The sequence below is a fragment of the Periplaneta americana genome, chromosome 9 (genome assembly GCF_040183065.1).
Source record: "Periplaneta americana isolate PAMFEO1 chromosome 9, P.americana_PAMFEO1_priV1, whole genome shotgun sequence".
Taxonomy (NCBI): Eukaryota; Metazoa; Arthropoda; class Insecta; order Blattodea; family Blattidae; genus Periplaneta; species Periplaneta americana.
In genome coordinates, this window is record NC_091125.1 from 84,870,042 (window position 1) to 84,883,405 (window position 13,364).

Here is a 13,364-nt window from a genome sequence, read left to right on the forward strand (position 1 = left end):
AATTAAACGATATGATATCTCTGTAACATATAACACATTTAAAATGAACTAGGGAAATGGGAGGAAAGGGGAACGCTATTAGAGCGATATGAAACAAGGTAGACACATTTTAGAACTAAAACGGAACAGTAACGTGTATTGCATTACAATTTCGTAACTGAACTTAGCCCGTTACTTCTCAGAGTGTATGTTACAATATATCATACAGTAACATATTTGAATAAAACATTAAAGGAATTAATGTTAAATAATAATTTTATTAAAGATACAACTTTAAAGTGGTTACTTTTACACAAATATATAAATTGTATTAAGCCTAGAAACTAAGTGACTACGTTTACTTGTTCCGTTTATTTTCGACTGAGAATACTCGTAATTATATTAATTATTATGTTACACAGCTCAAATTTTTTTTCACATTATAGCTATAAACATTGTTGCATTAGTGGTGAAACTTCATTATCTAAACATTTTAATTTTTATGTCATTCATATCGTATTATAGCCCATTCGTTATCTCGTGAAACCAAATGCATGCGTGCGCCGTAGCTTATAGTAAGAACTTTATGATGGGGGTAAGTGAGTGGAAGCGTAACGAGAGAAGGAAGCATAATTTTTTTTTAGTAGGTTATTTTTACGACGCTTTATCAACATCTAAGGTTATTTAGCGTCTGAATGAGATGAAGGTGATAATGCCGGTGAAATGAGTCCGGGGTCCAACACCGAAAATTACCTAGCATTTGCTCGTATTGGGTTGAGGGAAAACCCCGGAAAAAACCTCAACCAGGTAACTTGCCCCGACCGGGAATCGAACCCGGGCCACCTGGTTTCGCGGCCAGACACGCTGACCGTTACTCCACAGGTGTGGACGAAAAGGAAGCATCATGATAGGTTTCACGAGATAACGAATGGCCTATACAACTCTATCCAAAGATGGTCCAGAAGGTAAACGTCTTCTCAGAGATTATATCAGTCAGTCGTGATTTTCTCTTTAGAACTTGTATGAGCTGTTACATCTTCAGAAATCCTTTCATTTGTAGTCATTGTTTTTCAGAGCTCGTTCGGTGTTGGATGCATAGCCAGAATTGGTTTTATATATGGTATTTTTTTCCAGAACTTCCTGACCGATAATGATTGTGAGTTGCCCCTTCAAAACTTCCTAGCCCATGAGGCTTGTGAATTGTTTCTCGGAACTTCCTGGTCCATGAGACTTGTGAGTTGTTTCTTCGGAACTTCCTGATTCATGAGGCTTGTGAGTTATTTCTTCGGAACTTCCTGGTCTATCAGACTTATTGGTCGTTTCTTCGGAGCTCCCTGGTCCATGAGGTTTGTCGGTTGTTTCTTCGGAGCTTCCTGGTCCATGAGGATTATTGGTTGTTTCTTCAGAACTTCCTGGTCCATGAGGATTGTTGGTTGTTTCTTCGGAACTTCCTGGTCCATGAGGCTTGCTGGTTGTTTCTTCGGAACTTCCTGGTCCATGAGGTTTGTCGGTTGTTTCTTCGGAGCTTCCTGGTCCATGAGGATTATTGGTTGTTTCTTCAGAACTTCCTGGTCCATGAGGATTGTTGGTTGTTTCTTCAGAACTTCCTGGTCCTTGAGGTTTGTCGGTTGTTTCTTCGGAGCTTCCTGGTCCATGAGGGTTGTCGGTTGTTTCTTCGGAGCTTCCTGGTCCATGAGGATTATTGGTTGTTTCTTCTGAACTTCCTGGTCCATGAGGATTGTTGGTTGTTTCTTCAGAACTTCCTGGTTCATGAGGATTGTTGGTTGTTTCTTCAGAACTTCCTGGTCCATGAGGATTGTTTGTTGTTTCTTCGGAACTCCCTGGCCCATGGGGATTATCGGTTGTTTCTTCTGAGCTTCCTGGTTCATGAGGATTGTTGGTTGTTTCTTCGGAGCTCCCCGGTCCATGAGGATTGTTGGTTGTTTCTTCGGAGCTCCCCGGTCCATGAGGATTGTTGGTTGTTTCTTCGGAGCTTCCTGGTCCATGAGGATTATCGGTTGTTTCTTCGGAACTTCCTGGTCCATGAGGATCGTTGGTTGTTTCTTCGGAACTTCCTGGTCCATGGGGATTATCGGTTGTTTCTTCGGAGCTTCCTGGTCCATGAGGATTATTGGTTGTTTCTTCGGAACTTCCTGGTCCATGGGGATTATCGGTTGTTTCTTCGGAACTCCCTGGTCCATGGGGATTATCGGTTGTTTCTTCGGAACTTCCTGGTTCATGAGGATTGTTGGTTGTTTCTTCGGAGCTCCCCGGTCCATGAGGATTGTTGGTTGTTTCTTCGGAGCTCCCTGGTCCATGAGGATTATCGGTTGTTTCTTCTGAGCTTCCTGGTTCATCAGGTTTATGAGTTGTTTCTTCGGAACTTCCTGATCCATTAGGATTGTCAGTTGTTTCTTCGGAACTTCCTGAGCCCTTGGGAGTTGTTACATCTCCGGGACTCGTTCTAGTCGTGGTAGTTGTCTCATTGGGCCTTGTATCTGCAGTTGTTTCAGATTCATTAGTTGTTTCTGGTGGTGCGCTGCTTTCTTTAGTTGTTGAAGTTGATTCCGCGGGATTGGTTGTCGATTCCGTCGGACTGTTTGTTGATTCCGGCGGACTGATCGTTGATTCTGGCGGACTAACTGTCGATTCCGGCGGACTGATTGTCGATTCCTGTGGACTAGTAGTCGATTCAGGTGGATTGATTGTCGATTCTGTAGGACTATTTGTTGATTCCGGCGGACTGATCGTCGATTCTGGTGGACTGGTCGATTCCTGCGGACTGGTTGTCAATTCCGATGGACTGGCTGTTGACTCCGTCGGACTGGTTGTCGATTCCGATGGGTTGGCTGTCGGCTCCATTGGATTGGTTGTCGATTCCGGTGGATTGGCTGTCGACTCCATAGGACTGGTTGTTGATTCCGACTGATTGGTTGTTGATTCCGGCGGACTGGTTGTCGATTCCGGCGGACTGGTTGTTGATTCCGTCTGACTGGTTGTCCATTCCGGCGGATTGGCTGTCGACTCCGTTGGACTGGTTGTCGATTCCGGTGGATTGGGTGTCGACTCCGGAGGACTGGTTGTCGATTCTGGTGGACTGGCTGTCGATTCCGGAGGACTGGTCGTCGATACCGGAGGACTGGTTGTCGATTCCGGAGGACTGGTTGTCGATTCCGGGGGACTGGTTGTCGATTCCTGAGGATTTGTTGTCGATTCCGGCGGACTGGTCGATTCTGGCGGAATGGTCGATTCCGGAGGATTAGCTGTCGACTCCGTCGGACTGGTCGATTCTGGCGGACTGGTTGTCGATTCAGACGGACTGGTTGTCAACTCTGGCGGACTGGTCGATTCCGGCGGACTGGTTGTCGATTCCGGGGGACTGGTTGTCGATTCCTGAGGATTTGTTGTCGATTCCGGCGGAGTGGTTGTGGATTCTGGCGGACTGGTCGATTCCGGCGGACTGGTTGTCGATTCCGGAGGATTAGCTGTCGACTCCGTCGGACTGGTTGTCGATTCTGGCGGACTGGTTGTCGATTCAGGCGGACTGGTTGTCGATTCCGGTGGACTGATTGTCGATTCCGGCGGACTGGTTGTCGACTCCGGCGGACTGTTTGTCGATTCCGGCGGACTGGTTGTCGATTCCGGAGGGCTGGTTGTCGATTCCGGAGGACTGGTTGTCGATTTTGGTGGACAGGTCGATTCCGGCGAACTGGTCGATTCCGGTAGACTGGTTGTAGATTCCGGGGGATTAGCTGTCGACTCCGTCGGACTGGTTGTCGATTCCGGCGGACTGGTTGTCGATTCCGACTGATTGGTTGTCGACTCCGGCGGACTGGTTGTCGATTCCGGAGGACTGGTTGTCGATTCCGGAGGACTGGTTGTCGATTCCGGCGGATTTGTTGTCGATTCCGACGGATTTGTCGATTCTGGCGGACTGGTTGTCGATTCCGGCGGACTGGTTGTCGATTCCGGCGGACTGGTTGTCGATTCCGGGGGACTAGTGGTCGATTCCGGCGGACTGGTTGTCGATTCCGTCGAAGTAGTTGTCGATTCCTGCGGGCTAGTTGTCGATTCCGATGGATTGGCTGTCGATTCTGACGGACTGTCTGTCGATTCCGTCGGAATCGTTGTGGACTCTGGTGAGCTGCTTGTAGATCCTAGTGAAGTTGTTATTTCGGTTGTAGATATATCTGGAGGACTTGGCGTCGTGCTGTTTGGTTTATTCGGTTCGCAACCTGCGAGGCACGGGTAGTCACAAACCTGATACTTGTCGTTCCAGTGGAAGCCGCCCTTACAATGTTTGGGAACAGGAAGATGGTCCTCACACTCATAGTACCATTCGCAATCGTACGGGTGCTTGAACGTAGCTCCATCGCAAATACAAATGGGGCAGCCGGGTTTTTCGTTGTCATGACCGCCGGGACAGTGCCCTGGAAGATGTGATTGCCTTGTGGTTGTTTCAAGTATCGATAAGTCTGTGATAGAAGCTTCTGCAATCATTGATTGTGTACTGTCCCTTACTTCCTCTCTCTGGCTCTCAACACACTTCTCCAGCGCTGCGTCGTAGTGCAATCCTCCAGCGCATTCCAAGCAGTAGAAAGTGTTGTATCTGCACACATAGTACCACCGATAGTTTTCAGGATGGGGGAAGTGCTCCGTGGTGAACTTCCCATCCGTGTGGCACAGTGGTGGTTGTCCAGGAGGACAAAGCGATGGTGTGTGGTTAGACTGATGTCCCTCCTCGCAGACCACCTCCCAGGGATAGTCGCAGATGTTCTCTCGTGAGTTCCAGTGCAGGCCCACAGGACAAGTTTGTTGCACTGGCGACCCGTCGTGGCATCTGTAGTAGTCGGCACATGTCGGCCCAGAGTAGAACACCGGGGTGTTGGAGAGGTCAGGGCTCGGACACTCATAGACGATGCCACCATAAGAAAAGGAAATGAAGGTGAACCATTGCACAAGGAGCAAGGCAAAGCGAAAACCTGTGAGGAGAACAAAAACGTTATGTGTTGGTCAGTTTCTGGCATAGGCCTATTTATTTTATTTTGACAAAGTTAATAATAATAATATTAATAATAATAATAATAATAATAATAATAATAATAATAATAATAATAATAAATTGTAAGGTATGTTTTTATTTAGCTAAACTGTCGAGGTTATATCAGCGTGGCTAATGTGCCGGAATTTTGTCCCACAGGAGTTCTTTTACAAGCCAGTAAATCTACTGACATGAGCCTGTCGCTTTTAAGCACACTTAAATGTCATCGACCTGGACCGCGATCGAACCCGCAATCTCGGGCACAGAAAGCCAGCACTACCGACTGCGCCACCCAGGTCGACCTTTAATAATAATAATAATAATAATAATAATAATAATAATAATAATAATAATAATAATTCAAAGATGTGTAGATTGAATTCTTTTACTTGTTGATTATGTACATAGAAATTCAAGACTTTTCAAAGATTGGCTCTGCCTCCATCTTCAGATAACAGTAAATTGAAAGTGAAAGGAAAAAGTTATCTTATTTATTTTTCTCTTTACAAACCGCTAAATTCAAACGAATAGGACACCGTCATTTCCCATAATGGTCCTGGAACACACTATGGTCCATTCAAATTTTGTACTCAATAATGTAGTAGGCCCACCTCGTTTATCTGTATTTTTGCTGTACTATAATTTGAAGTCAAGTCACTGCAGCTATCTACGAACTGTCTATGTTACTTCTACAATGTTCTTTAAATAGTTGTGTCGTGGACCATAGTTATGAAAAATGACGGTACGCTTTTTATCCCACCATCTTTTATTCAAATGAAGATGGTGGAGCGAACATTCGAAAAGTCTAAATTTCAATGTTCATCATCAACAAAAGAAAACTTCATTCCACTTCTTTCTCCCTCATGCAGAGCAAGCAATAATATTATCATTTATAAATTACCATCATACTTATTATCTTTGGTGTTGTAAGGAACGATAGACAATATTTCATGATCGTTGGAGCACTCTGGTATTATCAGACAGATAAACTGTATTGGACACTGCATATGTGATAATAATTTAACTAATTCTTATTTGAGAGGTTACATTTTAATGTCGATGTTTTTCCACTCAACAAACAATAAAATGGTGTTTCAAAATGGAGTTATACACTTCAAATATCTGAACTAGTATCATACGAGTATGTACTGAATGTAATACATAATTAAATAAAAAAAATAATCAGTTTACTTCTATTAGGCCTACCTAGATGCTATTTTTATGTTTCGTTCATAATCTTCCATTTGACTCTACTTTTGTACCATCCAGGTGGAGATTCAATATATTCATTACATCTGTACACAGTTTCACGGTTTGCTTGTTAGTCTTGCTTCTTTTCTTTTCTTTCTTCACCAATCTCTCATTCTATAAAAGCATTTGGAAACCTACATTTTTCTATTATTTCCACACTATTCAAATCCTTCCCGTTTTAATACACGTAATCTAGTTTACTTTTCATTTACTTACTTTATTCATTTGTTAGTGTATTAGTTAATAGGCTGTATCAAATTACAGCGTAATATAAAATATACGTATACAGGGTGCTTCACGAGGATTTACCGACCTTTACGGAGTTTATTTCTCAAGTCATTTTGAGCAAAAAGTCATATAAACATAGTTCCTATTCTCACTATTTTCAGAGTGACACTAATTTAAAGTTTTTGTAAAATACGTTTTTTTTCTTTAGTTTGAAGGTAAAAGAACAATACAAATAGAGAATGAACCATTCAGAAGTATCATTTCTTTAATTGGCAAGCATTATGAAGCTAAACATGTGCTGTAAACTCCTTAGTTACTTCGTACAGACATCTTTTTCTGTTTTTAACTAGAAAATTACATTATTCTCACGCACTTATCACAACAATTATTACAAATCACACCACTTCCACCGACTTAATTATTTGTAGTTCAATTTTGCATCCTAATTTACAGTCTTGGAGAGTTTACAACACATTTTAAAAAATGTCGCCTTCCGCTTGAGTACACTTGGCTGCACGCTTGTGAACAGCACTCGTCGCTCTACGTAACTGCGTACGGCCATCTTTGATTTCCGTAGCACTCGCGCTGGCTGCTGACTGCACTCTGACAAAGATCACTCGTTCACAGCAATACGTTACAATAACGAAACGTAACTCTGTAAATATTGAGAATAGGTCCCATGTTTATATGACATTTTTTGCTCTGAATGTCTTCGGAAATAAGCTCCGTAAAGGACGGTAAATCTTCGTGAATCACCCTATATACGATGATGTTACATAAATTTATATTTAGTACATATTCTGTTCAATAATTGAAAAATGAATACATTGCCTCTGTCTAAAATATCCTACGAAAATTTAATTATTTTAGAACCTCTTACAACATCTATATGGCACAGACGATAATGATGACATAGAAACTAGAACTAGAAAATCAATGAGCAACATACGACATAGACTATGGTCTGCAAAACCGTTATGTGGCTAGTTCTCTCACTCAACACAGCATTGGAATATGGATAAAAATAACTCAGTATTGGCCGACTGTAAGCAAAGCAGGATACATTTGAGCGATTCAGGATCAGATTACGAGTATACTGACAAAGCATTACAGGAGAGAAATACTTAACAACTTCTGACTTAAAGTTCGGTTCCTGGTAGAGTCTTTGGGGTGTATGGTGACAAAGCAATTGTAGAATATATTACTTCCGAGTACTTCAGTTTCCGCTGAAAGTCTCGATTCTCGTTAACGGAATTATTCAGAAGTGAGAATATTAAGATAATGGATAAATGAAAATGGAAAAGAAAACCGGTCTATGTTATGATACAGTGGGATCAGTTTTGCTTTCCGCCGTAGTGTTTTGCCTGTAGGCGAGTGCGCCACTCGTTAGCCGGGTCTCGGTGAATAGCGGGAGGGTAAAACAATAAAACAAACCAACCACACAACAATACACAAACAAATTTAAGAGGGAGCCACAAATCCCTACTAATAACTCTCTCTTGTGGAAACATATTGTGAATTTCTCTCATGGAAATATTCGCAGTGTGAGCAGTGGCAGTGTCCTGTTGAAAAAATGCATGATCACGATCCCTTTCGGTTAATTCTCTGAAAAAAGGGGTTAGTATGGTATTCACATAAGAAACAGAATCAATTGTATTCTAAAAAAAAAAAAATGGCTCTGATTGTTTCATCACTGATGGCGCACCATACACCGATTTTTTCATCATGGAAGGGCACTTCATATACGAAGTCAGATTTATCAGTACTATAGTAACGATTGTTTTGAGTGCACAAATAACCATGGAGGTGGAACCAGGCCTCATCCGGTAATAATGTTAAATGTGGGTCTATTTGTCCATTGTACACATTTTTCAGAATCCACTCACAAAATATGCGCCTAAGTACGGAGTCACCTGGCTGAAGAGCATGCGCCACAGTTATTTTATACGGCTTGAATAATTTAGTAGCCTTTACACAGACCCATATGAAATTCCCACATGTTGCGCAAGACGACGAAAAGATTTTCTAGAAGAATTTTCTGAACAATTACGAATGTCATGTAATCTTTCTTCGATGAGAACCCTACGTTGCTTTTTTGGTTTCTTAGGCTGGACACTTCCAGTTTCCTGAAATTTATTATGGACTGTTTTACTATCTGGAGCGTCTACGCCCGGGAATCTTTCTTGAAACCGTTTCTAACTTCACGAGCTGACCGAGTTAACACATATGAATCGTAAATAAAGACACGCTGTGCTGTTGTAAAATCACGAGGCATAATACACTTTATGTACACTGTCGAATTAAGAAACGAACAACACAACACACACACGGGAACAGCTGCGCTACGACTGCGACATCAGCAAGGTCAACAAGCAAGCAGGCTTGGTAGTCCCTCCAGTGAGCGGCAAACGAGTGGGGGCTCGCTAATAGGAAAAACCTCGCGCCGTGGGGAAAGCATAACTGATCACGCAGTAGAACGCCTCTCACAACCGTTTTGTCAACCACAGAATTCACAAGATCTGCTTGGGTTCGAACCTCGGTCCTTTTTTGTTAAAAAGTTACTATATAACGAGGGAGAAAAGGGAGAACCCCGAGAAAACCATCACAACCTTGCTTGCCCACCGCAACTGGGATTTGAACTCGGGTCTGTGGTCGTAAGTCAGCGCTCTGTCAAGTGTGCTATAGGTCGCGCCAGGGATTTTGGCAGATGGATTTTCTAATTGTGATCTGGAGAGCGAGTTCCTCACCGCTGCAAGATCGGCTGTTATCTCTGTCGCAGTGGAATGGGTAGGACATAAGAGTAAACATGCACGCCCGAGTATTTGTGCACTCTGGACAGACACCTCCAAAAACTAAACAAATATTACAGTAGTCTATATGTGTCTTTGGTATTCCCAAGAAACTTGTTCGATTAATTAAAATGTGTCTCAATGAAACTTACAGCAGAGTCCGTATAGGCCAGTTTCTATCTGATGCTTTTCCAATTCACTGCGGGCTAAAGCAAGGAGATGCACTATCACCTTTACTTTTTAAATTCGCTCTAGAATATGCCATTAGGAAACTTCAGGATAACAAAGAGGGTTTGGAATTGAACGGGTTACATCAGCTTTTTGTCTATGCGAATGACGTGAATATGTTAGGAAAAACTCCACAAACGATTAGGGAAAACACGGAAATTTTACTTGAAGCAAATAAAGCGATAGGTTTGGTAGTAAATCCCGAAAAGACAAAGTATATGATTATGTCTCGAGACCAGAATATTGTACGAAATGGAAATATAATCTGTTATATATATGGAAATATATATGTGTATGGAAATATGTTAATCCTTAGTCAATAGATAAGACTGAGTTTCACGAAATATGAACATTAAGGGATGGAAAATGGGAGGCAGTAACGATCAAAATAATTATACCGATTTATTTTTTTTAACCAGCAGACGTGCAGCCTTTAAATTTAAAACAAAGATTCACTCATAAAATTGGGTTAGACTATTCATCTCATCTCTCAGAATTGTTTCTAAAATATATAAGGAAAGTAAAAAAATTCAATTTCATGCAGGCTACTCCCTTGAAATAACTTCAATTTTTTTTTCTTAACTTCCGAGCAGAGAGGAGAGAGAAAGAAGTCGACGATTTAAAAAATTCACTAAACTATATTTAACTAGAGACGTAAAATTTAAAATGAAGGTTACTCTCTGCAATATTGGTTAAACATTCTTAGATTTTTTTTAATACCATATCCTAAGGTACTGATGAAAAGGCAGAAGGGAGTGAGAAATCTAATGTCATCCGATCTCGATGAAAGTCGATATCTGGGGATCTTTGCGATCACAAAATACGAATAAGGTATTATTTAGTCCGACTTTGTCCCTAAAGTGGTGGAGTGGGACAAAAATGGGTGAAAAATTAAATTAGATATCTTAGGGGTTTTCGAGACGAAAATTACGAATAATAGAATTTGTGCGAATTCAATATGGTAGTTTCAGTACCATGAATTATATTTTAAAAAATTAAACATCGGATATCGTACAGGTAACACATGTACAGTATTTAAGGGGGTATGTAACACCGTTTGATAGTAGGCCTATACATTTAGTAAAATCCAAAGTGTAATTTCTACATATTCTGAATGAATGTTGTGCTGGAATTTAATATAGTCATCAGCCAATACCTCTAGATTAATAAACAACTTTTTAGAATCCATGGAATACAGTTGGCCTATTTATTGTGAATGGTAATTATATTTTTCAATTGGTGCAATTTGTGCAGGGAAAATTGGTTTCTCCGATATTTTGTACGATTTCGAATATTTTAAAATGCTTTCTTTTCTGTTCTGTTCACAATGTGCGTGTGAAGAAATTATTGCCCTTGTAATATCCATTACAATCCTATTTATTATATTCTTATATAAATCTACCTTCCGCAGCATGCAATTTTACCCAATTAGCCAAATTATGTTTTGATTACTAAGAAGAATCGTAATTTTATTAACTTGAATTGTCGCACCACCAGTAGACGATCCCTAGATTATTACTGGACAAATCTTGTATATTGATCTAGTAAGGGTAGGATTATATATACATATATGCGCAATGCAATGCTTTTTCCTTTTAATTTAGAATTAATTTAATTTAGAAAATGTAGGAGACGTATTGTAAAATCATTGCGAACGGAAGTCATTTACATTTATTAAAGGTATTCTTTGAGTAGGACTGTACCGTGGTGTTTTTCATAATAAGGACAATTGATATGAGCTGCTGTTATGAAAATATGAACGACTCAGAATGTTATCGCATCTCATTCTCGCAGCTTACACAAACAATATTGGCTCGCCTACTGGAAATGTCATCGAGGTCATCTGCCAAAATCGGTGCCTCCGACTATACCAGAGATGGATCTAGAACATGGTGAAGAAAAGTCATTGAACAGGTGGAAACCGAATAGACCGATGCCTCGACACTGTGGTGCAGAAGGAGAGAGAGAAATAAATAAAAGGAGAAGAGAAGATGAAGAGGAAGGGGAGGGAGGAGGACGAAGAAGTAAGATTGTGGAGAATGAGAAGAAATAAAAGAAGTATGAGAAGGTGGAAAAGAGTTTAAAATAAAGAGAGATGAAAAGTCATCTGTAGAATAAATGGCAAGACAATACAATAGAAGAAGACTGTTAGATAAGTAAGAAACACACACAAACTAGGCGCCAAGGTGCAAAAAGAAGATTAAAGGAGAATATTTGTGCATTGGAAGAACTTTAACTATGGTGGCATAGCTCGATTTACAGATTTTAGTAGACTATGTCTGAGATCAAATTGGTATGTGTCTGTTTTTCTCAATCTTTCATTGTATAAACTGTCTTTCTGTATTGTAAACTGCAAAGGTCCCGCGTCCAGTCTCGGGTGGTAGAGGAATTTTTCTCGTTATCAAACGGGATCCAATCAAGCTCTTAAATTGAATATAGATCATTCCTTATATCGTGAAACAAAATGCATTCGTGCGCCGTAGCTCATGGTAAGAATCTTGTGGTGGGGGTAAACGAGTTAGCTAGCTTGCAAGTCGAAACGTAGCGAGGGAGGTAAACTTCTCACAAGCCAACATTCTGTTGTGGGGCAGATACTGTACAACAGATTCAAATTGCCAGTGATAGGAGACCAAAGGCATCAACTGGACGCATTAGTAGGGAGCTAAATGTCCCTCGCAACATAGTATGAAAAAATTCTACGTTTTACTCTACGAAAACGTGTTTTTATCGCCATTGTACGGCCAATGACTCTAGTCAAGTGCTACCACATTGAAAAAAAAAAACTCTACGAAAACGTGCTTATAACATCCAAATTAAGCATCATCTTGTGGACGAAGATTTCGCCTGTCTTCGTACAATGTGTTATGACATCCTGGAAGCTGTACAGAACTAGAATTTAATAGACAACATATTATTCTCTGACGAAGCCATTTTCCATGTTTGTGGGAAAGTGCACAGACACAACAGCCGAATATGGGCATATGAACAACCACACGAGACATCGGTGTAAGAACGTGATACACCAAAGGTGAATGTTTGGTTAGGTATGACAAAATCAAAACTATATGGCCCATTTTTTTCTTTTTTGCTGACAAATCAATAACGGGTAACATCTACCTCAACATGTTAGAACTGCTCCTCGAACGGCGGCTTCTACAGGATGGCATACTGGATACAGTTGTGTTCCAGCAAGATAGTGCTCCTCCACATTTTGCACACATTGTTGATGATTATCTGAACATAACCTTTCCAGGGAGATGGATAAGAAGAGAGTCACCTCGGCTGTGGGCTTCCCGTTCACCGGACCGTACCCCTAAGATTTCTTTGCATGGGGCTACATAAAGTCCAACATGTACACTAGCAAGGTGAATGATCTAGCTGATTTACGGAATCGTATCAGGGAAGCAGCAGACATGTTATAAAGTCGGAGGCACCGATTTTGGCAGATGACCTCGATGACATTTCCAGTAGGCGAGCCAATATTGTTTGTGTAAGCTGCGAGAATGAGATGCGATAACATTCTGAGTCGTTCATATTTTCATAACAGCAGCTCATATCAATTATCCTTATTATGAAACACACCACGGTACAGTCCTACTCAAAGAATACCTTTAATAAATGTAAATGACTTCCGTTCGCAATGATTTTACAATACGTCTACTACATTTTCTAAATTAAATTAATTCTTAATTAAAAGGAAAAAGCATTGCATTGCGCATTTATGTATATATAATCCTACCCTTACCAGATCAATATACAATATTTGGCCAGTAATAATCTAGGGATTGTCTACTGGTGGTGCGACAATTCAAGTTAATAAAATTACGATTTTTCTTAATAATCAAAAT

General features: G+C 40.8%; 1 protein-coding gene across 1 annotated transcript in view; it reads right to left on the reverse strand.

The window, feature by feature from the left end:
- Positions 1-237: 237 nt before the first annotated feature.
- The window catches only part of LOC138705600 (mucin-2-like), a 57,237-nt gene continuing 44,110 nt past the window's right edge, over positions 238-13,364 (reverse strand). Inside the window, exon 6 of the mRNA XM_069834201.1 lies at positions 238-4,961. Within this exon, the coding sequence (XP_069690302.1) occupies positions 1,159-4,961 (3,803 nt within the window). The 3' untranslated portion in view covers positions 238-1,158. The remainder of the gene's footprint in view (positions 4,962-13,364) is intronic.